Here is a 24343-nt window from a genome sequence, read left to right as displayed (position 1 = left end):
AAATAGACAAAGTACTGGTTAATCTAATTAAAAAAAGGAAAGAAGAAAGGCAAATTAACAGCATCAAGGATTAAAAGGGGAATCTCACCTCCAATGAAGAGGAAATTAAGGCAATCATTAAAAACTACTTTGCCCAACTATATGGCAATAAATATACCAACCTAGGTGATATGGATGAATATTTACAAAAATACAAATTGCCTAGACTAACAGAAGAAGAAATAGATTTCTTAAATAATCCCATATCAGAAAAAGAAATCCAACAGGCCATCAAAGAACTTCCTAAGAAAAAATCCCCAGGGCCTGAAGGATTCACCAGTGAATTCTATCAAACATTCAAAGAACAGCTAACTCCAATACTATACAAACTATGTGACATAATAAACAAAGAGGGAGTTCTACCAAACTCCTTTTATAACACAAACATGGTACTAATTCCAAAACCAGGCAGGCCAAAAACAGAGAAAGAAAATTATAGACGAATCTCCCTAATGAATATAGATGCAAAAATCTTAAATAGGATACTAGCAAAAAGACTCCAGCAAGTGATCAGAAGGGTCATCCACCATGATCAAGTAGGATTTATACCAGGGATGCAGGGCTGGTTCAATATTAGGAAAACTATCCACATAATTGACCACATCAACAAGCAAACCAACAAGAACCACATGATTATCTCAATAGATGCAGAAAAAGCCTTTGATAAAATACAACACCCATTCCTACTAAAAACACTAGGAAGCATAGGAATAGAAGGGTCATTCCTAAAAATAATAAACAGTATATATCTAAAACCAACAGCCAATATCATCTGCAATGGGGATAAACTAGACGCATTCCCAATAAGATCAGGAGTGAAACAAGGATGCCCATTATCACCTCTAATATTTGACATTGTACTAGAAACACTAGCAGTAGCAATTAGAGAAGAAAAAGAAATTAAAGGCATTAAAATAGGTAAGGAGGAGACCAAGTTATTGCTCTTTGCAGATGACATGATGGTCTACTTAAAGAATCCTAGAGATTCAACCAAAAAGCTAATTGAAATAATCAACAACTTTAGCAAAGTTGCAGGATACAAAATAAACCCACATCAGTCATCAGCATTTCTATATAAATCCAACACAGCTCAGCAGCAAGAACTAGAAAGAGAAATCCCATTCAAAATTACCTTAGACAAAATAAAATACTTAGGAATCTATCTCCCAAGACAAACACAGGATCTATATGAACACAACTACAAAACACTTTCCACACAACTAAAACTAGACTTGAACAATTGGAAGAACATTAACTGCTCATGGGTAGGATGAGCCAATATAATAAAAATGACCATCCTACCCAAACTCATCTATCTATTTAGTGCCATACCCATGGAACTTCCAAAAAATTTTTTTACTGATTTAGAAAAAACTATAACAAAGTTCATTTGGAAGAACAAAAGATCAAGGATATCCAGGGAAATAATGAAAAAAAAATACAAAGGAAGGAGGACTTGCAGTCCCAGATCTCAGACTATATTATAAAGTAGCGGTCATCAAAACAATTTGGTACTGGCTAAGAGAAAGAAAGGAGGATCAGTGGAATAGACTGGGGGCAAGCAACCTCAGCAAGACAGTATATGACAAACCCAAAGATCCCAGCTTTTGGGACAAAAATCCAATATTTCATAAAAACTGCTGGGAAAACTGGAGGACAGTGTGGGAACGATTAGGTTTAGATCAACACCTCACATCCTACACCAAGATAAATTCAAAATGGGTGAATGACTTGAACATAAAGAAGGAAACTATAAGAAAATTAGGCGAACACAGAATAGTATACATGTCAGACCTTTGGGAAGGGAAAGATTTCAAAACCAAGCAAGAATTAGAAAGAGTTACAAAATGCAAAATAAATAATCTGGAATACATCAAACTAAAAAGTTTTTGTACAAATAAAACCAATGTAACCAAAATCAGAAGGGTAGAAACAAATGGGAAACAATCTTTATAAAAACCTCTGACAAAGGTTTAATTACTCAAATTTACAAAGAACTAAATCAATTGTACAAAAAAATCAAGCCATTCTCCAATTGACAAATGGGCAAGGGACATGAACAGGCAGTTCTCAGCCAAAGAAATCAAAAATATTAATAAGCACATGAAAAAGTGCTCTACATCTCTTATAATTAGAGAGATGCAAATCAAAACAACTCTGAGGTATCACCTCACACCTAGCAGATTGGCTAACATGACAGCTATGGAAAGTAATGAATGCTGGAGGGGATGTGGCAAAGTGGGGACCCTAATTCATTGCTGGTGGAGTTGTGAATTGATCCAGCCATTCTGGAGGGCAATTTGGAACTATGCCCAAAGGGTGATAAAAGACTGTCTGCCCTTTGATCAAGCTATAGCACTGCTGGGTTTGTACCCCAAAGAGATAATAAGGAAAAAGACTTGTACAAGAATATTCATAGCTGTGCTCTTTGTGGTAGCCAAAAATTGGAAAATGAGTGGATGCCCATCAATTGAGGAATGGCTGAACAAACTGTGGTATATGTTGGTGATGGAATACTATTGTGCTAAAAGGAATAATAAAGTAGAGGAATTCCATGGAGACTGGAACAACCTCCAGGAAGTGATGCAGAGCGAAAGGAGCAGAACCAGGAAAACATTGTACACAGAGACTGATACACTGTGGTACAATTGAAGGTGATGGACTTCTCCATTAGTGTCAATGCAATGTACCTGAACAATCTGCAGGGATCTAAAAAATACTATCCACAAGCAGAGGATAAACTGTGGGAGTAAAAACACCGATGAAAAGCAACTGCTTGACTACAGGGGTTGAGGGAATATGACTGAGGAGAGACTCTAAATGAACACTCTAATGCAAATACCAACAACAGGGAAATGGGTTTGAGTCAAGAACACATGTGATAACCAGTGGAATCTTGCGTTGGCTATGGGAGAGGGAAAGGTGGTGGGAGGGGGGGGAGGGGAGGAAAAGAAAATGATCTTTGTTTCCAGTGAATAATATTTGGAAATGACCAAATAAAATAATGTTTAAAATAAAAAAAAAAAAAGAGACAACCATCCTGCACCCTCTCAAGTCACTAATATCCAGACTGTCTAAGCAATCATAATCTACCCAAAAGAAACATTTGGAAATCACTGATTTGGAAGATATTGAGAGAAGGATAATAGCAACCCATTTACTTGTTGGTCTTCTCTGTCATGTTAATTTCAGATCTTACTGAGATGAATTTATTCATTTTACTCCTAGAATGACATCTGAGGATTTGTCTCTTTAGACACTTTGCCATGATGTGAATTAGCATGAATATTATATGTACCTAGGGTTACTTGTGAGGTTATTAGTCAATAAATTTGGTCAGTTCATTGTTGTTTGTAGAGCCAAGGCAAGTAATTCATCACAGAACAGATGTTAATGATAGGCTACCTGAATTCCTATTGAGGAACGTCGGCTCTTGAGGAACTCCTCAGCTTTTGTCACCAAGACAGCCTTGTCACTAGTTCGAACCGAGCTGCTTTGGCTCTCAGAGGCATGGCGTTGGGCGGCTGCTGTTTCTAGGGCGAGATTCATGGCCTTGTTACTGTCCAGGCTATCTGTGGAATTGTACAGGCCTCGGCCATCTTGTGGCCACGGAGGGATCCTCTGAGTCCGGCTGTCATGGTAGGCATCCTGGGTAGATTCGGTGCTGCTCTGGGCGGTGACAGAAATCAGAGGCTTGGACGTTGTCCGAGGGGGTACTGGTGGTGGTGTTTTTTTATAACTTGTGTATGATACAGCTGGTTAAAGAATAAGGAGAAAAAGACCAAAGTTAATATAGATATGTGGATCTTTTCCCTCATTAGAATCTGCTCTGCATAATTACACACCAATAATTATAAAATGCAAATGAAGCCACTGAAAAATGGCACTGTGTTCAGTTCTAACAGCCTTGCAAATGGTTTTTAAAAGTTTTGTCTGGGCTTAATTTATACAGATTCAGACCACTTTCATTGTCTCCTATAAGCCACTTTTTTCCCTCTTTAAAAAAAAATTAAGGTTCATTGATACCCTTTTAAAATATCAGTCACTTCTATTTAAACTAATCACCCTCCTCCCCACTATTCTAAATTGAAAACCCCTTGTAACAAAGGAAAATTGTTAAGCAAAAACAACTGATACAGTAACTTCATCTGACAATGTAGGTAACATTCCATCCTTAACAGTCCTTTTCCCTTCTGTCAAGAAAAGGCAGGCATGCTTCATTAGCCACTTTCAACCCGCTTCTACCCCTGCTTCCATCCCTAATTCTAGAAACCCATTTTGCTGAGTTTCTGCCTAGTGGAAAGATTCTGTTGTGATGGATAAACAGATGAATAAAATACAATTAATGCCTTCATAGAGTTTATGGTATAGTATGGAGAAAAAAGACATTCCCAAATAGAGTATAAAATACATAGTGATGAGTGTATAGGACAACTAAAAAAGGCAGAGGGCACTTCCAGTGGCAGGGACCAAGGATGCCCTCATGGAAGAATATGACCATGAATAAAGGACATCACAAGAGGAATATCTGAAAGAAAAGGCATTTCAGATATAGGGTACATCACAAATAAAAATATGGAAAATGGAAAGATTTTAGAATGTCTTGAAGAATGTCAAGTTGATCTTTTGGCTGAATGGTTCATGAAGGGGAGGAATATGAGTTGAAGCTGCAAAGACAGGTTTTTACTTTGTCAGTGAATTTGTCAGTCAGTTCTCCAAGAGTTCAGGCCAAGGAGCTACAAGCACCTATATCTAGTAAATATGTTCACACTGGAGGGGGCGGGGAGAAAAGAGAGAGAGAGAGAGAGAGAGAGAGAGAGAGAGAGAGAGAGAGAGAGAGAGAGAGAGAGAGAGAGAGAGAGAGAGAGAGAGAGAGAGAGAGAGATATGAAATATTACATATCTTTTTAGGAAGTAGCCTAATTTTCATTAGGCTCATTTACCAGATCTCTAAAGCTAAGGGCATATACTTATTGTGTCAGCTAAAATAAAATATTCCTCAGTACTCTCTTCAGTCCTCAAATGAGTTTCCACTACAATAGGTTATTTTTATTTCAATTTCAAAACAAGAGTTAATAAAATGCCCCTTAAGCAGCAATGAAAAACTCTTAACTATAATCCAAGGAAAAAGCATCAACATAGATGGATTGTAGATGTCTGAGGACTGTTTGTAATTCTCAGAGAAAGGGGTTGCATACACAAGTATCCTCTAGACTCTTTATGAGATCAAATTAGAAGGAAGAATGAGTAATATTACCCTGTAATCATTTTCAGAGAAAGTACCCTAAGGATTAAGAACCAAACTATAAATGAATATGAAAATATATGAGGCTTCAAATTTTTATTTTTTATAGTGTTTGAGCAATCTTTTTCAAAATATAAATATATTTTACCATTCTTCCTGTCTTTGTAACAACTCTAAGACAGAAGAACAAGGACTAGGTAATCAAAATTAAGTGACTTGCCCAAGGTCAAATAGCTAGAAAGTATCTGATGCTAGATTTGAAACAGGTTCTTCTGACTCCATGCCTAATGCTCTCTCTACTGTGCTACCTAGTTGCCCCTGATGTTTCTTTAATCTCTGGGATAGAATAGAGTGTCAATGTTACAAAAAGGCCAGAAGTCTAGCCTTTTAGTCAGAAAAACATGATTTCAAGTTCTGCCTCTTCCAGTCCAGTAGCATGGCCAAGTCACTTAAATTCTCGACATAGCTAGGGCATTTGTAAGACTGCTGAGTTAACTGTAAGTTGTCATATGTATTGAATAGAAAGTGTTCCCACCCTGAGATTTCCCCTCAAAAAATAAATAATGGGTTTGGACCAAAACAAACAAGTATATAAAGGATTTCCGGCCCTATTCACACCCTAAAGGGATTAAAATTTTTTCGATACAAATCAAAAACCAGCAAAAACCAAGCAAAATTAAGTTTTATGTATTTGCATTCAATTTAAATTTTTTTCCTTCCTGATAATTTAGCTGCATATTTTTGGTTCTTTCCTCATTTGTTTATGTAATTCTTTAGTCAATTAACTTCTGATTTTCAATGGGAAACTAAAGCATTAAATACTTATAATATAAAAAACTCAAAATATCCAACCACCAGAGTTTAAAGGTGACTCTTTATATAAGGTACATGATTTTGAATTTCAAGGCCCTGATTGCTAAAATTTCGAAAGGAAGATTTTTTTTGAAAGGAGTTCTTGAAAAGTCAACATATAAAATTAGAAAATGAGGAATTACCATTGAAACAAATGACAATCTCAGACTTATTTCTTTAGTACAAAAAATTAGGTTGGTCCTTTCTGCCAAAAGAAATATCTAAGCCCATATTCTTCAGTGTCTAACTTCCCTACTATCAACTATCAATATCTAAAATTTATTCTGTATCTACTTTTTGTAAAATGCTATGCTTAATATCATAGGAAAATATAAACAAGTATAATATATGAATGTTTTCCTTAAATTTATCATCTAGGTCATACAATTTCACCATGGTCAGTATAGCTCATTGAGCATTACTTCTATTTCTCGGTAACTTTTAAAAAAACAAGAATGGATCATCTATGTTCTAAGTTCCTTAAAAATATGTTTAAGAAGGGATGTGATGACTTCAAACAAGAAAATCTTTGGCAGATAAATGAGAACTAGGACAGATAAGGTAGATGAAAACTTAGATCAGACACACTGTTCTCTATGTCTTACCAATCAACTTGGGGATCTTATTAAAGGGCAGAGGGGATGAATTAATATTTTTAAAAGGTACTTTCTGAAAGCTATAATTTAGTTATACAGGTATGGTTTCTAAATAGTTTATAACAATATAGCTATATTTCCAGGAATTTTAAAGTCTGAGAAAGTAAAAACACATTGGAGATGGTTTCAATACTAATATGTGACAACTGATTTTTCAATTGTTTCTAATTTTTCTATAGAATTTATAAAGAAATAATCTTTGTGGTTTTTTTGTAGCTCACCATGGTGCTACACTTAGATGTGTAAATCAAGCATGAAACTGATGGTAAAGAACATTATGCTTCAAATTTCATTACTGGTCATAGAGACTCCAAAAATTAGGGGGCAGAATATTATAGATGACTGTGGAGTCCATTGTGACAAAAGTTTCTAGTCCTGATTCTGTAAATTGGCTAAATGATTCCTACAATACCTTCTTACCACTAAAATTCTTTTGGCTCTCAGGTATGATAAAGTTAACCTATTTTTACCTCATTAGGGTGATAATTAATGTCCTAAAGTACTCTGAAACTTAAAATGACCTCCAAGGTAATAAATATAGCCCCCCTTTTCTCATTAAATTTTTCTATGCCAGCCTGCCACATATAGTTTATTTTTCCTAAATGGGGAATAGTACAGGAGAAAAACTATAAAGAAAGCTTATTGGTAAATGGCACCTAATGGGTCTTTTATGCAACAGTATTAAAAATATAGGTAATTAACTTCATGTTAACCAATTAGTGATGGCTCATTCGCTAAAGAGCCTCTCTTAATCCTATAATTACACATCTTCTAGCATTATGTAACATAGTTGAAACAAAGCATAGACATTTCTACTTTTTCAGAATATAGTTACTAATAGATCCTGATCATAAAACCCCAGATAATAGTGTAGCATTAGTGAAGTTGTGTTTCTCTTAAGCAATAATCATATTGAAGAAATGGTTCCACTTTTGGGTAAAAGTAGTGTTAAAAGGCACTGCAGAAAAAATAATATATTATGAAAGTTATACTTGTCTTCAAAGCTCTAAAGTTGTGTAGATAGGTCATCATGGAAATAACAAAGTTACTGGTTTATGCCACCTGTATTCCACTCACCAGTGAACAATGAAACATATGGTGAATATTATAATGGCATTCACAGGCAAGAACAACTGAAATGTCAGGTAATCATGAGGAAATTTGCTTAGAAAATTTAAACAATTCAACCAAAGACGTTCATTCTTAGTTATCCTCATGAATGCTCAGCTATTCTCAAAGGTTTCCTTTTCACATCTGATGGTGTTATGAACCATACCAAATTAATTTAATTCAAATTAATCTAAAAATTGGGTAAGCCATGATTAAGACTTTTTCTTTATATAAAAATGCTTAGCAAAAGCCATTACTTTTCTTATATAAAAAATTCTCTCATATTTCCACCTTTTTTTGCACCGGAGTCCTTTTCCAATGCCTCACTGAGATGAGGAGGTGACTCTAGGCTCTCAAAGGTTGTGTATGCATAGATGTAAACATCTGAACATAAACACAATGATTGTGCATTTGTTATCCAAGAGTCTATTTAAGTTCGGAAAGAGCTGCCAATAGATTTCTCAAAGAAAATCTATGAAGTACTAGTGGGATTGGAATATGCATTAGTAGAGGGAATACTCAGGTTGATGAAGATATCCTTAAGAGTATTGAGGCAGGTTCTTTTTTTTAATTTTAGGTTAACATTTTTTTTAAACCCTTACCTTCTGTCTTAGAATCAATACTATGTTTTAGTTCCAAGGTAGAAGAGCAGAAAGGGCTAGGAAATGGACATTAAGTGACTTATTCAGGGTCACACAGCTAGGAGGCATCTGAGTCCAGATTTAAACCTGGACCTTCATTCTCCAGGCCTGGATCTCTATCCATTAAGTAGCTAGTTGTCTTTGGCTGCCACTGTTAATGCAAAAGAAATATGGATCTTTCAATCCATTGACTGCTAAAGGGACCAGAGAAAATATATTTTCCCAATTATTTAATTAAACAGATCATAAACTTTCTGAATTCTTTGACCCTTACTCCATTTGTCTTTCACACTGGAGATACTTGCACCCCTGTAGCCTCATTCACTGATGTGTGATTTCTTCCTTGAAACCTCTGTTTGAAGACATGTTCACACCAATCATGCTCTCTTCAAACTAGCTCCACTCCTCTCCCCCTTGCCTTATCTTCCAGTTTTTCAGCTCCCTTTTTAATTTGACTCCCCAACATTAAAGTATAAGCTCCCTGTGAGTGGGGACTGTCTTTTTGCTTTTATTTTTATTTCCAGCACTAGACCCAGTGCCTGGCACACAGTAAGCCCTTAATAAATGCTTTATCTTCTCTAATCTAATCTTTACATAAATTGAACATAGTTTACTTTGATAGCAGAGGAAAGAAGCAGCAATAGTGATTGACCCAAAATGAGAGAAAGAAAAATAATTAAACCTTGCTGATCCTGAGGTTGAAACAATCTGACAACAGACCCATTTCAGGATTTTGTTAACTGATCTTTTCCTTCAAGAGGTCAGCTGCATTCCATTTAAAATGTGGATAATTAGAGATCTTCCCAAAGCCCTTCCCCAAGAATATTGATGGCTCTAATTTTACAGCATTATAAACAGGTTTGGACTGATTGGCTTAACTGATAGTTATAATCAGAACCATTCTGAAATATTTCTAATTGCTCACTGTGTAGAAATGGCTCATTTGGTTGAATCCTATATTTAGTCGAACATAATACAATATATCTTTCTCCTCCTAATCATCCAGTTAATTGGTTTTGAAGAACATATAGCTATAATCTTCTAAATCCTCAGCCAACTATGCGGTTTTATCAAACAGGTGATCTCTATTTTCTGAACATCATTTTTTATGGTATTACTACAAACCAGAATGTTCTTGAGTGTTGCTAAACAGGCTATGGGTGGGAAGAGATTTGTAACTTCAGTTACACTGTGAACAAATGAAACCTACTCTTTGGTTATCATTCAAACTATATTTTCTGAGGCCTTGTATCCAAGAGGAACACTATATCCTATAGAATATAAACTCCTTGAAGGCAGGGACAATTTTAATTTTTATCTTTTTATCTCCTAGAGCCAAACACAATACCTATTATTTAGTAAAATTTAATAAAATGCTTTTGGAACTGAAGCATATTGCATGCCATACTCCTTTCTACCTGGATTTCTTTCTCTCCCCCATAAAGATGGGAAAATACAACATTTCTTTTGGACCCATATAGTCAAAATGATTTGAATGACTTATTTCTACTGATATTATTATTACTGTTACTTAAAAATTAAAAACTAAACTAAATTTATTTTGGCATTGTGTTGCCACAGAAAGTGTATCTGCTTCTTATGGGTATACCAGATGTCCAATCTTCTGCTCCTTTTCACCCAGAATAGAACTATAGTCTTTGAAGTTTGTTTTTGTATTATTGAAGCTCTTGTTTCTTATTAAATCACTTTGTCCCATTTTAACTCTTTTTAGCCCTACAAGCCATTGCCGTCAATTATTCTTATATTATAAACCAGAAAACCTGAACTATACTCACAGAACACTAGGACCTAGAGGGCCCTTAAAAAGCCACATGGCATAGTTTAGTTGAATAGCACAGGAATTATAATCAAAAGACACAATGCTAAAAATTTTGTTCTATCCTATAGTAGCTTTGTGACTGGGTTAATCACCTAACCACACAGACTTTCAATTTCCTCATCTGCAATGATGGGATAATAATACTTCTGCTATCTCCATCACAGTGGTGTTATAAGGAAAGCATTTTATAACCCTTAAAGTCACATAGAGATATGAGTTACTCATCACAACAGCTCTATATTCTTCCAGTAATACAGCTCTATCTCTAACTCAAAGTCCTTAAAATGAAAGATTACACCTCTCCTTACTGAATTTACATGGTCTTACAACCCTTAGAATTAGTTTTTTTTTCCTTTTCTTTAAGAAATAGATTTGTCTGGAAAATTAGACTAATTGTTTTTTCTTGTATCCCCAATTGGAGAGACAAGTAACTGCTCTCTAATAACTGTTCATTCCTTCCCACTTTTAGAAAGAGTTATCCTTTTTCCTCTTTAGTAGTTTTCCTTGACTACATAGGATTCTGAGCAGCTAGGTGGTGCAAATGATAGAGCACTGGACCTGGAGTCAGGAAGACTTGTCTTCGAGAGTCCTAATCTAACTTTTCACTCTGACTAGCTATGTGACCCTGAGCAAGTCACTTATCCCTATTTGCCTCTGTTTCCTCAACTATTTAAATGAGGTGGTGAAGGAAATGGCAAACCACTCTAGTTTCTCTGTTAAGTAAAGCCTAAATATGATCACAAAGTTGGACATGACTGAGCAACAAACAATAACAAAGGATAATAGGATTTAAAAGTGGAGGGGAACTATGAGGTAGGAGAAAGTAGAGAGGATCTTGATTTCCATGAGAGTATGCATCAAGTGAGTGAATGAATGCAAAAGAATTTAAGAAGCATTTACAATGTGTTGAGTATTATATTTGTATTAAGCTTTGAGCATAAAATTAGATGGGTCAGTTACAGATCTCATGGAGCTTTTACTCTAATTGGGGGCGATAATTCATATAAAAGACATTAACTGTAAGGATGGATAACAAGGCCTCTCAGTAGGACAGATGACAGTGTGCAGGTGTCTAGAAGGCATTATAGCAGGTGAAAAATTTCCTATGACCTTAACTAAGTTCCTTAACTTAGCTTAACACATGGCACAAAGTTGGCATTTAGAAAATGTTGAATAAACAAATGCAAAGCATATCTATGTCACTTAGAAGATGAAGTTTCACTACTGAGAAAGTGCCTTTTGCAATCATATACCCTAATGCCCTTATTTTATAGAAGAAACTGAGATCCAAAGATCAAGTGCTTTGATTGTGGAAAAACTAGAATTCACATCCAGGTCCTCTAATTCCAAATCAAATTTTCTTTTTACTGCAACCACAAGTCTTCCTTAATTCTTTAATTCATTCCTTAAAATAAAATATAATTTTGGGTAATTTTCATAAAATAAGTTTTATTTCATCCTGATCCATCCTGATTATGATTATAATCATAAGTAATAGGACCTGAACCTATGGACAACACTCCAATGTAAACTTTGACCGATATACAAAGCAGTTAATATTTATAAGGCATAATGTGAGAGATTCGAAGTCAAAGCACAAACTAGTCTCTACTGTCATGGATTTTACATTCCATTAGGGAAGCATAATGTATAAATAGAGAAGTTCAGACCAATTTCAATTAGATTTGAGATATTATTGCATGTTATTATTTTATATGTATAAAAGTTCATGATTTCTTTTTATTTTAGTTAACTTCTTCAAGGAATGAATATTTTTTCTCCCTCTCCCTTCACTCATAGAAAATAAAAGAGGGGAACAAAAACTTTATAACATGCATAATTAAACAAAACAAGCTTCCACATTGGTCATGTCTCCCAAATTTATGCCTGAGTCTTTACCTTTGAGTCCAGCATCTCTTTGACCGGAGTTATTGTTCCTCCTTTAAAAGTAATAACTATAGGGGTTGCTAGTGGCTCAGTGGAAAGAGATCCAAACCTGGAGAAGGTAGGTTCTGTGTTCAAAATTGACCTCAGACACTTCCTAGTGTGTGACCTTAGGCAAGCCACTTAAACCCAACTGCCAGACCTTACTACTTCTTTTGCCTTGGAATTGATATTTAGCATTGATTCTAAGACAGAAGGCAAAAATTTTTGGGAAAAAAACTATACAGTTATTGGTGGCAAGAGAAAACAAGTACATTTTGTGGTGCTTGCATGTAAAACATTGATAAAAAAATAATAAAGAGTTTTGGACAGGTCAGAGGAAATTTCATTTGTTATACCTACTTCTTTGCCTTAGCTCCCAAATTAATTTAACTATTAAGTAACTGTAACTTGAATTAGATGGTTTGGAGGCAATCTTCAAACTATTGCCTACCTACATAATGATTATAGATTATATTGTCCTGATATCTTGTTAGGTTTTTGGGGAAGGAATTAAATTAATGTAATTCTCAAGTTATTTGTATTTCTGCACTGTACAAAAATTTCCTGTGCTTACATCATTCCCAAAAGTTTCATGAAACATTTCCTTTCTCCAACCTAGCTAAGTGCAGAATATCTTAATATATTGTGGACCCTAAAATCTGGATTGTGACAATTCTGTTCAGCTTTAGCCAAATAATGGTATGTTTAATCATCACTCTTTCTTTGCACAATGATCGACCATCTGGATGGAGAAAAAGGAAAAAAAATAACACACTACTATATGCTAACAATTCATCTGTGGCATCCACAGCTGGTGAGGAAGACTATTACAGTATATTCTGAGACAATTGGAGCCGGCAATCAAAAAAACCTTTCAATCTTTAAAGTCCTTGTGAATACAAATGAAAAAGTCATTAATGAATATTGAAAGAATCTTATTATACAATTGTAGGTCACATCAATAAAAGAGCCAATTTTGAGGAAGCAAGAAAGGCAGTTTCTGCCTCCTAGACTTTGAGTTGAGGGCAGGGATTCAGTTTTTCTTAAGTTTTTAGCTCTCCCTTACCTCAGTCCTGCATCTATCACAGTGCTTTGTATATGGCATCGTGCATATAAGCATTGAGTAAATGTCAGATGAATATGAGGGGAAGACATTTTGTTAGCATTTAGAAGGTAAACAGTATTAATGGTATGAATCAGACAAAGCAGTGGGGAGGTCTTTATACTTGGGAGGTTCAAATTTCAACTTTGCTACTTGATCTTGGACAAGTGATGTTCCATTTTTTGCATCCCAATGTCATAATCCATCAAAAATGGAGGTTGGATTCTATGGTGTTTAAGGTTTTTTAGCTTTAAATTTTATGAGGTGTTATCATCTCTAGTCCAGTGCCTCAAACTTTCCCTAGAGGCTTTTGGGAAGTAAATTAATAGATATTGACAAGATCTATTTGATATCTTCAGACTTTCTAGTAGTTTTTCACCATAATCAGACTTGGTCAATGTCTCAGTGCTGTGAAACAAGTAGATGCAGTGCTCTTCATGAGACAGTAATATGTTTAAATAAATTTCAATAGTTTATTCATTTGATAGTTCTTTCTGAAGATCATCCATGGATGTAATCATGTGATATTTAATATTTAGAGGCAGCTGTTAGCACAGTTTTCATAGTGAGCCAGGTCTAGAGTCAGGAAGATCAGAATTTAAATCTAGTCTCAGACACTTACCTCTGTGTGTGTGTGGACACATGTGACCCTGGACAAGTCCTTTAGTCTTTCTTTGTCTCAATTTCCTCAACTATAAAATGGTGATAATGGTAGCACCTACCTTGCACTTACCTTGTCATGAGGATCAAGTGCAATAATAATTTTAAAAGTGCTTAAGGGACAGCTAGGTGGTTCAGTGCATAGAGAGCCAGGTTTGGAATTGGGAGGTCCTGGGTTCAAATCTGCCCTTAGATACCTTCTAGCTTGTGTGACCTTGGGCAAGTCACTTAACCCCAGAAGGCAGAAGATAAGGGTTTAAAAAGCCATGCTTAGCATGGTGTCTGACATAAAGTCATCACTATATAAATGTGCATTTCCTTCCAGTTTAGTAAAAAATATCAGAAATCTTCAAAATTGATTTTTTATATTTAGTCCTGATTCATGGATAGGATTTCATTCACCTATCATTTCTGTGCATGACCATTCTTCACCTCCCTCTTCAATTTTGCTCATTGGTTTCTCTTGCCTCTTTATTTACCCTAAGCTCTAGTTCTAAATTTCTTTTTTTTAAAGATATTTTATTTTCCCAGTTTTTTGTAATAACAGTTTACTAAATATGTTTTCCAAATTATAAGATCCAAATTGCCTCTTTCTCTCCCTTTTTTCCCCCACCTGAGAGATGGTAAGCAATTTGATCTGTGTAATACATGTATTATTATGCACAAATATTTCCATATTGCTCATTGTTTTAAGGTAATAGTCACATAAAACTAAAACCCCAAGATAAAAACATAAATAAATTAATGAGAAAAACTGTATGCCTTGATTTGTATTCTGACTCCAACAGTGCTTTGTCATAAGGCTTCAGAATTGTTCTGAATCACTATATTGCTGAGAATAGCTAAGTCTTTCACAACTGATTATTGTACAATATTGCTCTGTTCTTCTGGTTCTGTTGATTTCATTCTGCATTGGTTCATGTAGATCTTTTTAGCTTTTTCTGAAATCATCTTGCTCATCATTCATTATAGCACAATAATATCCCATCACCATCATACCACAATTTGTTCAGACATTTCCCAACTGATGAATTTCTCCTCAATTCCCAATTCTTCATCACCACTAAAAGAGGTATTATAAATATTTCTGTACAATTAGTTCTTTTCCCAGTACTGGTATTATGGGATCAAAAGGAATGCAGTTTTATGGCATTTTGGGCATAGGTCCTCAGTGCCCTCCAGAATGGCCGTGTAAGTTCAGAATTCCAACAATGTACCAGAGTCCCAATTTTGCCACATCACCTTCAACACTTATCACTTTCCTTTCCTGCCATTTTGGACAAACTGATAGGTGTGAAGGGGTACCTCAAAGTTGTTTTAATTTGTATTTCTACAATCAAGAGGGATTTAGAACATTTTTATGTGATTATTGATGGCTTTGATTTCTTCATCTGAAAACTACTTGTTTATATCCTTTGGCCATTTGTCAATTGGAGAATGACTTGTATTCTTATAGTTATGAATTTCTAAAAGCTGACTTCTCTAGACTTCATTTTCCACATCTGTAGACTAAAACCTTAATAAATGGTATCTTGACATCTTCATCTGGATGTGTGACAGATATATCAAACTTAAAACGTCCCCAGGGAAATGTATCATTTTCCTACCTAAATGTACTCTGATTAAAAACCCTATAAAATAGATGCTATTATTGTCCTCATTTTATACATGTAGGAACTGAGGATTGGTTAGGACAAATGATTTGTCCAGGGTCACACATCAAGTAAGTATCGGTGGTGGGAATTTGAACCCAGATATTCCTAATCCCAAGTGCTGCTTCTGATGTCTTATTACAATACTGCTTCTCATGAAAAGAAAATAATGAAGCTTAAAGCTATTAAGTGCCTTGGATTCATAGGATATTGATACTGATAAAAATTCAAGAAATAGTTATTGATAAAACTTTAAAAATTTTTTGTATTCTGTGGCTAAAATATTAATAAAATATACATTTTTTATGAAGATAAAAGATAATTATGGTCTTTTCAAAATGAAAAAAGGATGACTAGGGTTAATGATTCCCTTTCAATAATTATGTTGTCAATCTCATGTACAAGTTCAATAATATCAATCAATTCAGTGCTGATGTTTCAAATACTGTAACATGGAATATAGGTGTAGTGGGAAGCTATCTTACATTTCATCCACCTCATTTTACAAATGAGCTAAATAAGAGAGGTGAACATTCGAGTTCACACAAAGTATCGATAGAAGCAGGTAGTAGGTATTTGAGTTTTATAAAAAGAAGCAAATCATGTTATGTTAAACATTAGGCAAATGATTCTACATTCTATTACGATACGAATATCAGTGATGTAGTTACTGTCTAATGATGTCATGTTGGCTTTAGGATAAAATAATTCTGTTCCCTAAATCCTTTCCCCACTGGCTAACTCATACTTTTAATTTCTTCAGAAGGAGATAAAACATTCCATTTTTCTAGAGTTCAGCTATTACAAGGCAGAGAGTATTTGTTGTTCAATTGCTTTCAGTTGTGCCTAACTCTTCATGCCTCAATTTAGAATTTTCTTGGCAGACATACTGAAGTGGTTTGCCACTTCCTTCTTCAGCTCATTTTACATATGAGAAAACTGAGGTGAATAAAATTAAGTGATTTGCCCAGGGTAAAACAGCTAGGAAGTGTCTGAGGCTAGAATTAAACTCAGGAAGATGAGTCCTCCTGACTCCATGTCCAGTATTATATTAAGTGTGTCACCTAGCTGCCCCGAAGACAAAACATCCATTTAAATATATACCAACACACAAAAGTCAGAAATGAGATTTGAAATGGCAAGAAGAGGCAGAGAAATTGCAAAGTCTTAAAATGGGCTAGGAGCTTTTGGAAGGAAGAGAAGATCCTGCCACAGTGATGGAGACCAAGTTGAGGTTGACCTAAGTGCAGCAGTAGCACCAAATGGCAGTATATAGACAATTGGAGGGTGGTCACATAGACAAAAAGAAGAAAGGAGGAAAGAAGCATGCCTGTTCCTGAAAATAGTTCCCTGGGGCAAAGCCCCAGATGCCCCATGATAGTTACAACTTTGGCTACAAAGTCAATGAGAGATGACAAAAAATAGTATTCAGTATTGAGAAATGTAAATTAAAACAACTTTGAGATATCTCCTGATACCCAATCAGACTAGCTAACAAGACAAAAAAGGAAAAGATAAATGTTGGAGGGGATGTGGAAAAATAGACACTTTAACCTGCTGGTAGAGCCATGAACTGATACAACCATTTTGGTGAGCAAGCTGGAATCATGTCCAAAGGACTATAAAACTGTATACCCTTTGACCCAGCAGTACCACCGCTAGATCTGTATCCCAAAGAGATTAAAGACAGGAGAAAAGAACCCACCTGTACAAAAATATTTATAGCAATTCTTTTATGGTGGCAAGGAACTGGCAACTGAAGGGATATCCATCAATTGGGAAAGAGCTGAACAAGTTAAAGTATAGGCTCGTAATGGAATACAATTGTGTTATAAAAAACAATAAGATGATCATGAAAAAACCGGGAAAGTCATATGAAGTGGTGCAAAACAAAATGAGCAGAACCAAGAGAACATTGTACACAGCAACAACAATATCAGATGATCAACTATGAATGACTTAACTACTATCAACAAGGCAAGGATTCAGCAAAACTACAAATGACTCATAATATAAAAGGGTATCTACTTCCATAGAAGGAACAGATGAAGTATGAATACAAATTGAAACATGACATTTTACTTTACTTTATTTCCTTTGTGAATTTTTCTCTAATATAAACAATATGTATCTTCTTTCACAACATGACAAACATGGAAATATGTATTATATGACATTATATTTATAATCTATGTCATATCATGTGCCTTCTTGGGGAGGGGAGAGGAGAAAGATCATGGATTGCAAAATATCAGAAATGAATATTTAAAAAAATTGTATCAACATGCAATCTGGAAAAAAATTATTATAATAAAAATGCTATTCACAATCTACAGAGGCCCGGTTAGGAGCTAGAAGAATGCAAAAGACATAGTATTCTGGGGTTATTTAGTATAGGGGCAAATCTATACCTCAATAGATCTCGATAACAAAACCAATCTTTAACTAACTAATACCCACAATGATGATGTTGAGCAACTAATGGATAAATTATCTTTAGTATGACCTGGCTTAGAAAGTCTGAAATATATTTTGAGTGGTTTCCATGAACAATTAAAGATTATCAGTGTCCAAAGTGACAAGTTTTAGTTATTTGGAAATATTGGCCATGTGGAATAAATAGCTCATTCACCAAGAACATATAAATTAAGTGCTTGATGTGTTTGTTTAAAGGTTTAAGGTTCAAGGCAATAGAGAGCCAGTCAGAGTAAAAAATACCTGGGTTCAAGGTCTTCCTCTGACACACACTGTCTTGAGGATCATGAGCAAATCATTAACTCTTTTGGTGTCCTAGGTAGTTCTCCAAGACCAATCATTAGTTAATGAATAGCTGATGATCTGTGTCATAGAAATATTGTCCATAATTGGTATTCTCCATCCTGATGAAATCATAATCCTCTCTCATTCCTCCATCCCTGCCCCAATCTATAAATGTATGTATGTTGCTAGAGTCACACACCTGTTTGGAATTCATTGAATTAATCTCCTTACTTTAGCAGTACTTTGCAAAGGTAGTTCTACAGGACTATAACAAATGGGTTGATGGAGAGGAAAGCACCTTTTCTACAATTAGAGTTTGGGTAAGTGTAACAGAAATGAAAACAGAACTGAGGGTAGCTGATGCCATTGAGTCAAGATGAGATTATGACCTGAAATTATTTTCTATTAAATTTTTTCTTTAATAACTATTTACTTAAATATTTCCTAAGTATGTCAAAAAGGCTCTATTCTAGAACTTTTTGCATATATTGCAAACTAAGCTGATGCTGGACGGGCCTAATCATCCACTTGATAATTGACACAAAATAGATGAAGTTTATGCTATGAGGCATGAGGATGCCTTCAACTTGCCAAGACAGCCAATCTTCCCCAAAGCAGAGTTTCTCTGGAGTCCTGAATTTCACTTCAGGAGATATAGTAACATCATTGAATCAGACTGTATTATCACATTTACTGCTGGATAAGCCCTGAACACAGTAGAGTAAGTGAACAAGTGCCAAAACTCATCAGCCTACACCTGGAATGATGGAGAGTGGAGTTGAATTCAATCCAAGATGGCATTTGCAAGCCAAGAAGCAAATTAAAAAATTAGCATCTTATGGCATAAAACACAATGACATAATCAAGATAAGATATATTTTAAGTAGCAGGCAGTACCATTCAGTGGGGATCTAACAGCAGCACTTAAATTCACTGCCTTCCTTTAATTAGTCTTGAAGGATAACAACATAAAAGAATTATAGTAATTGAGCTTATGAATGTCTAAATGAGTGTCTATATTGGAGAAACCCAACTTTGTAGGCAAAAGATGTTGCATACAAGATTAAAAGCTATTTTGACAGTGTAATTAATGTTAGTCTCAAACATAAATGTAAATCAGGCAGGACACTGAAATCACAACCCTGCAGGCACACGCACAATGGTTATATCAAAACAACAAAAAATTATGTGGGCAGCACCAGTGATGAAGAATCCTTGATGGACTAGCTAGCAGCAAAGACATCTAACTCCGATGTGTTAATTAGCCAGAAATTATAGTCTAACCAGCACTTAACATCTTGGAGACAGTAAAATAAAGTGATGGCAGCTGTTTCACTGTTTGAAACACTTCCTATTTTCATCTTCAATATTTTTTAATCACTTTACACAATAATCTTGGATTTTTAGAAGACAAAACGAAGACTGAATCAAGTTTTTAATAAGGGGATGGTCCTTAGAGGTTCACAAAGACTCAGTTTTACAAAAAATATAATCCAGGAATTGTGCTGGAGAAGAAACATAAAGGATGTCATCAAATAAATGACAAAGAACAAAAATACTAGTCACAGAAGGAAAATGAGGGACTAGTGAAAAACTTGTGTGTACCACTGGGATCCATGCAAAAGCATGGGATCTGGAGAAAAGTCTTCAGAATTCTGGGTAGAGTTTTCCTGTGATGAAGTCATACAAGATGGGAAAGCATGAATAAATTGCAAGTTGCCTGATTGGAGTTAGTATCCAAATAAGGGCGCCCAAGGATACATCAAAATATAAAAGTAAATTCTAAAAATTCAGAGTCTATTCTCAGCAACAAAGGGAAAAAGAATAGTCAAGAATAATAAACTACTCATTTTCATAGTGATTTAGGATCTATAAAGTAGTATATATAATGTGCATATTTTATGTATGTACATGTATTTGTATATATTTTTACCTTCTCTAGAAAATTCAGTATAATAGGTAAAACTTTTTTGTCTTTTAGTAAAATGATATAATAAGGTAAACAAATTAGGATTTAATCCAAGTTTATCTCCCACCAAATTAAAACTACTTTGATATCTTAACACTTCAAAATGTAAAAAGCTTCATACTGAAGTACAAATTATTCTTGAAAAGAATGGTTTTAGAAGGAAATGTTGAGAGACTGATTATTATCCTATTAGGTAACTGAGTAATCAACTTCTTTGAACTTTGCTAAATTGTGTAGCAGATGTTGCTTGGTATATTTCTTCATGATACATGTGTATTTTTCTTGTAGTTTTGAAGTCTCTCTGGGCATATTTTGCATTCTGCATTAAAGATGAATTACAATTGCATTTTCACTATCAAAATAGAAGTGCCTGATAGACTAGGCTTTTGGGAAACCCAACCTATTGGTGGTTCATTGCTTCCTCTGAGGTAAAAGAATTGATTTCTAAGAGTTCTTTCAGCACAAGAAGAGTAATAGCTATTGACTTCAGAACATTTTCACTTATATAGGGTAGATCATCTCTTCTACTTAAAACTTATTCACCGAAAAATGAAATATCACACTTCCCTTAATAAAATTAATATAATTGTAAGACAAAAAAGTTTTAATTCCTTTTTTTCTTGACATATTTATATATACTTAACCACTAATGCCTCAAATACCAAACTTAATATGCTGGAAAGATCGATAAAGAAGGCAGAATTACTTCCAAAAAGGCAATATGGGATATATAGCAATATTTCCCAAGTGACTATCAGAATAGAAAAGGAAATGTTACTGATGAAAAGGAAAACAAGCAAAGCATTTTGTATTACCCCTTTTACACACTTAGTCAAGAGTAGACAGTCTTGGGGCAGGCGGGTGGCTCAGTCACTTGAGATATAGGACTGGAGATGGGAGGTCTGTAGTTCAAATTTAGCCTCAGACACTTCCTACTTGTGTGACCCTGGGCAAGTTACTTAACCCCTACTACTTAGCCCTTACCTCTCTTTTGCCTTGGAACCAATACACAGTTTTGATTTAAATATGGAAGATAAGGTTTTTTAATATGAAAAAGAATAGACAGTTAGATACCTAATGATCTATTATACATTATTTTTTCTCAGATTACTTTCTATGTATTCTCATTGCTGACTAGAAACATAAATTTAGTTTAAACCCGAAAAGTATGAACATTCTAACTAGCTGAAAAAGATGAGCTTTTGGGGGAGAAGTATGTTTGAATGTTCCTGCTTTTCCCTATGGCTTGGATTCTTTGTCCATTTTTCTCACATCTGTCTCAGACCACGAAAAGGAAGCATAACTTCTTTCCATACAGGTTCACCAGAGGCATTGTATAGCCTGTGTAAGCTGTATCCCTTCCTGGCCAAGCTAAGGGACATGCTGCTAGAGAAGGCTGGCATGAAAATTGCCCAGTGAATCATCCATCAGCCCAGCCCTGGGATGAGAACACTGAATGGCTGATCTGTAGACTAAAGTGGCAATTTACAGTGCTTTTTAGAAAACTGCTCAAAACATTTCTGTTGCAGCTGGCTCCCATTACTATGCTCTGTCTCACGTGTTACTCTTAAAAAGAAGAAGAATGAGATCTGAACATCATTTTGAGGAAGTTAGTATAAAGGACTGGTACCATATTTATAGGGAGAGAACTTTCACCATAATTTCCACATTTGAAAGCCCAAACCGGATATTGACAATGATGTCTTATGCTTATATGCCATTTCATGTTTTAAAAGGACAAAGCAATTTTAATGTTTTTTTTTTATTCTGTTTATCTTCAAAGGATCTTTGTGAAACTGGGAGAAGTGGGTAATATCCCAATTTCCCCAGGTTGAGAAACTTGTTCAGGAACAATCTGAGGCTTATCTATCACTCTGTAACTATCTCCTAGTATCCAAGCTTAGTTCTTGATCAACCAACATTTCCTGCTTTTAAGGAATCCTGCTTATTTAAGCAGAATGAGGCCATGAAACCTCATTTCCCTAAAATCCTTTAAATGATTAAATATATTCTTCTCTGGAAGCAAAATGACAAAGTTCTGAAGATATTCACTAGTTCTTAATTAAGAAAAATCTTTTGAAAAATATCACTATGTATGTGAAAGGTATTCATGTTTTTGCTTATTCCAATGGTCTTAACTTCAAATGATCAAATTAATATCAAATTATCACCAGGTTAAAGAGACTATAAAGTTCCAAAGCTCTTAAATCCTAGCCTGAAACATTAATGATTCAGTGATTAGAAATAGACAGAATTAATTCACTAGAAACAACAAGAGGTATTATTGGATCAATGGGGCTCAAGAGACATTGATAAGTTGAGGATTTTGTGTTTTTAAGGTATAACTTCTTAAATAGTTTTTATGACCTACTCTTTTATTCCAGTAATAATGATAAGAAGAAAGGTCTGCCACTAATAAAAACCCACCCAGAAGTGTTCTTGGCTACTTTGCCCCATGGCATTAATGGAAGAAACTACATCTCATCTTTTCATTTTTCACAATGTAATTTAAATGGTTACAGAACAGGATAATGAATAACTATGACTTACACCAGATGGGAGTAAATCCTTATGGTGGGTGGAGAAGGCCACCTAGAGAAAGTATGACAACCTAGTGAGTGGCAGAGGAAACTCTAGCAAAGCTGGGTTGCTAACTTCTGGCATAGCCCTTTGCGTTCCATCTATTTCATGTTACACTACACACACAGTTAACTCAGATGCCCTATAATATGAATAATGGAGACTGTGGACAAATGGGGGCTGATAACATTTTAACCTACATGAACTTGGTGTGACTGCAGGTTGACAGCAGCAGCAAGGTGTCAAGGAAAGAGACTGAATCTGGGGTAAGAGAATGTGGGTCCAAATTTCACCTCTGGCATCTACCTCTTCTATCACTTTAGACATTATTCAGCTTGGATGGGAAAATTACATTTTTATTTTTACTAATCTCTAAATGAAATTTGGTATTTCATTCAATCCTGAATGTAGCCAACTATGATTATTCTCAGACAGGGTCTATAGGCTTCAATAGCATCAAAGTGGTCCATGATATAAAAAAATTAACAACAACCAAATTCAAAGAACCCCACATCCTTGGAGATACCATTGTAAAGCCGAGAAATGAAATTGTAGCCTTGCTCTTAGTATTCAATCTGCCAATATAAGTGTAATTGGGAGAGAGTAGCACCAGAACTTATATGGCCTACTTTTGCCCTCAGTTTTCATTGCTCCTCTCAGAGGAGTCATACCTGAATCAATCTCCAACTACAGATTTGAAAGCCAAAAATCAGTCAAATGCTGGAAAGCAGAAAGGGAAGAAGATAATTGCAAACGACTCATAAATACTCTGATACTGTCTGTCTCTTGAAATTATACCTTAAGAATTCTAAATGGTATTATAAAAACCCAATAAAAAACAGATTCTATCCCTTCCAGGATAATTTTTCTTCACCTAGAAATACCTGCCACAAAAGCTCCCTACATCTGGTTTTTCCTTCTTTTTACTTCATTTCAAATGTAGGCTTAGGAATCCTAGAAAGGACATGGAGTCTCAAAAAATATTACTTCCTGAGTCATCAACCTTATATTAGTGTGTTTTTTTAAGTTTATGTGCTGAATGATTAAATCTATTCATCTATAAACATCCATTTAGAAACACAGTTTTCTTGACATATACACCTGCCCATTCATTTCCAATGCTGACAGACAAAATCACAGCAAGGAAGAACCAAATCCTTCATTGTAGAATAATGATAGTGAAACTCTGAAATTAATGATGCACTTTTGTCTTTGAGAAAATCAAACTGTTTTCTTCTCATTGATCAGAGATTTAATTCTATTGAATCTAAAGGACAGATTTGCAACATTTTTACTGATATCAGGAATGAGG

The 24343-nt window shown here is 35.0% G+C and overlaps 1 protein-coding gene across 5 annotated transcripts in view; it reads right to left on the bottom strand.

Annotated features, from left to right (window-relative positions):
- DLGAP2 (DLG associated protein 2) overlaps positions 1-24343 on the bottom strand; it is a 1318656-nt gene that overhangs the window by 59730 nt on the left and 1234583 nt on the right. For all 5 annotated transcript variants that reach the window (XM_056813399.1, XM_001381443.4, XM_056813397.1 and 2 more), the window contains one exon: positions 3445-3794. In XM_056813399.1, coding sequence (XP_056669377.1) covers positions 3445-3794 — 350 coding nt within the window. The remainder of the gene's footprint in view (positions 1-3444; positions 3795-24343) is intronic.

Source organism: Monodelphis domestica, chromosome 1 (assembly GCF_027887165.1).
Source record: "Monodelphis domestica isolate mMonDom1 chromosome 1, mMonDom1.pri, whole genome shotgun sequence".
In the NCBI taxonomy this organism is placed as follows: Eukaryota; Metazoa; Chordata; class Mammalia; order Didelphimorphia; family Didelphidae; genus Monodelphis; species Monodelphis domestica.
This window is presented reverse-complemented; position numbering and strand designations above follow the sequence as displayed.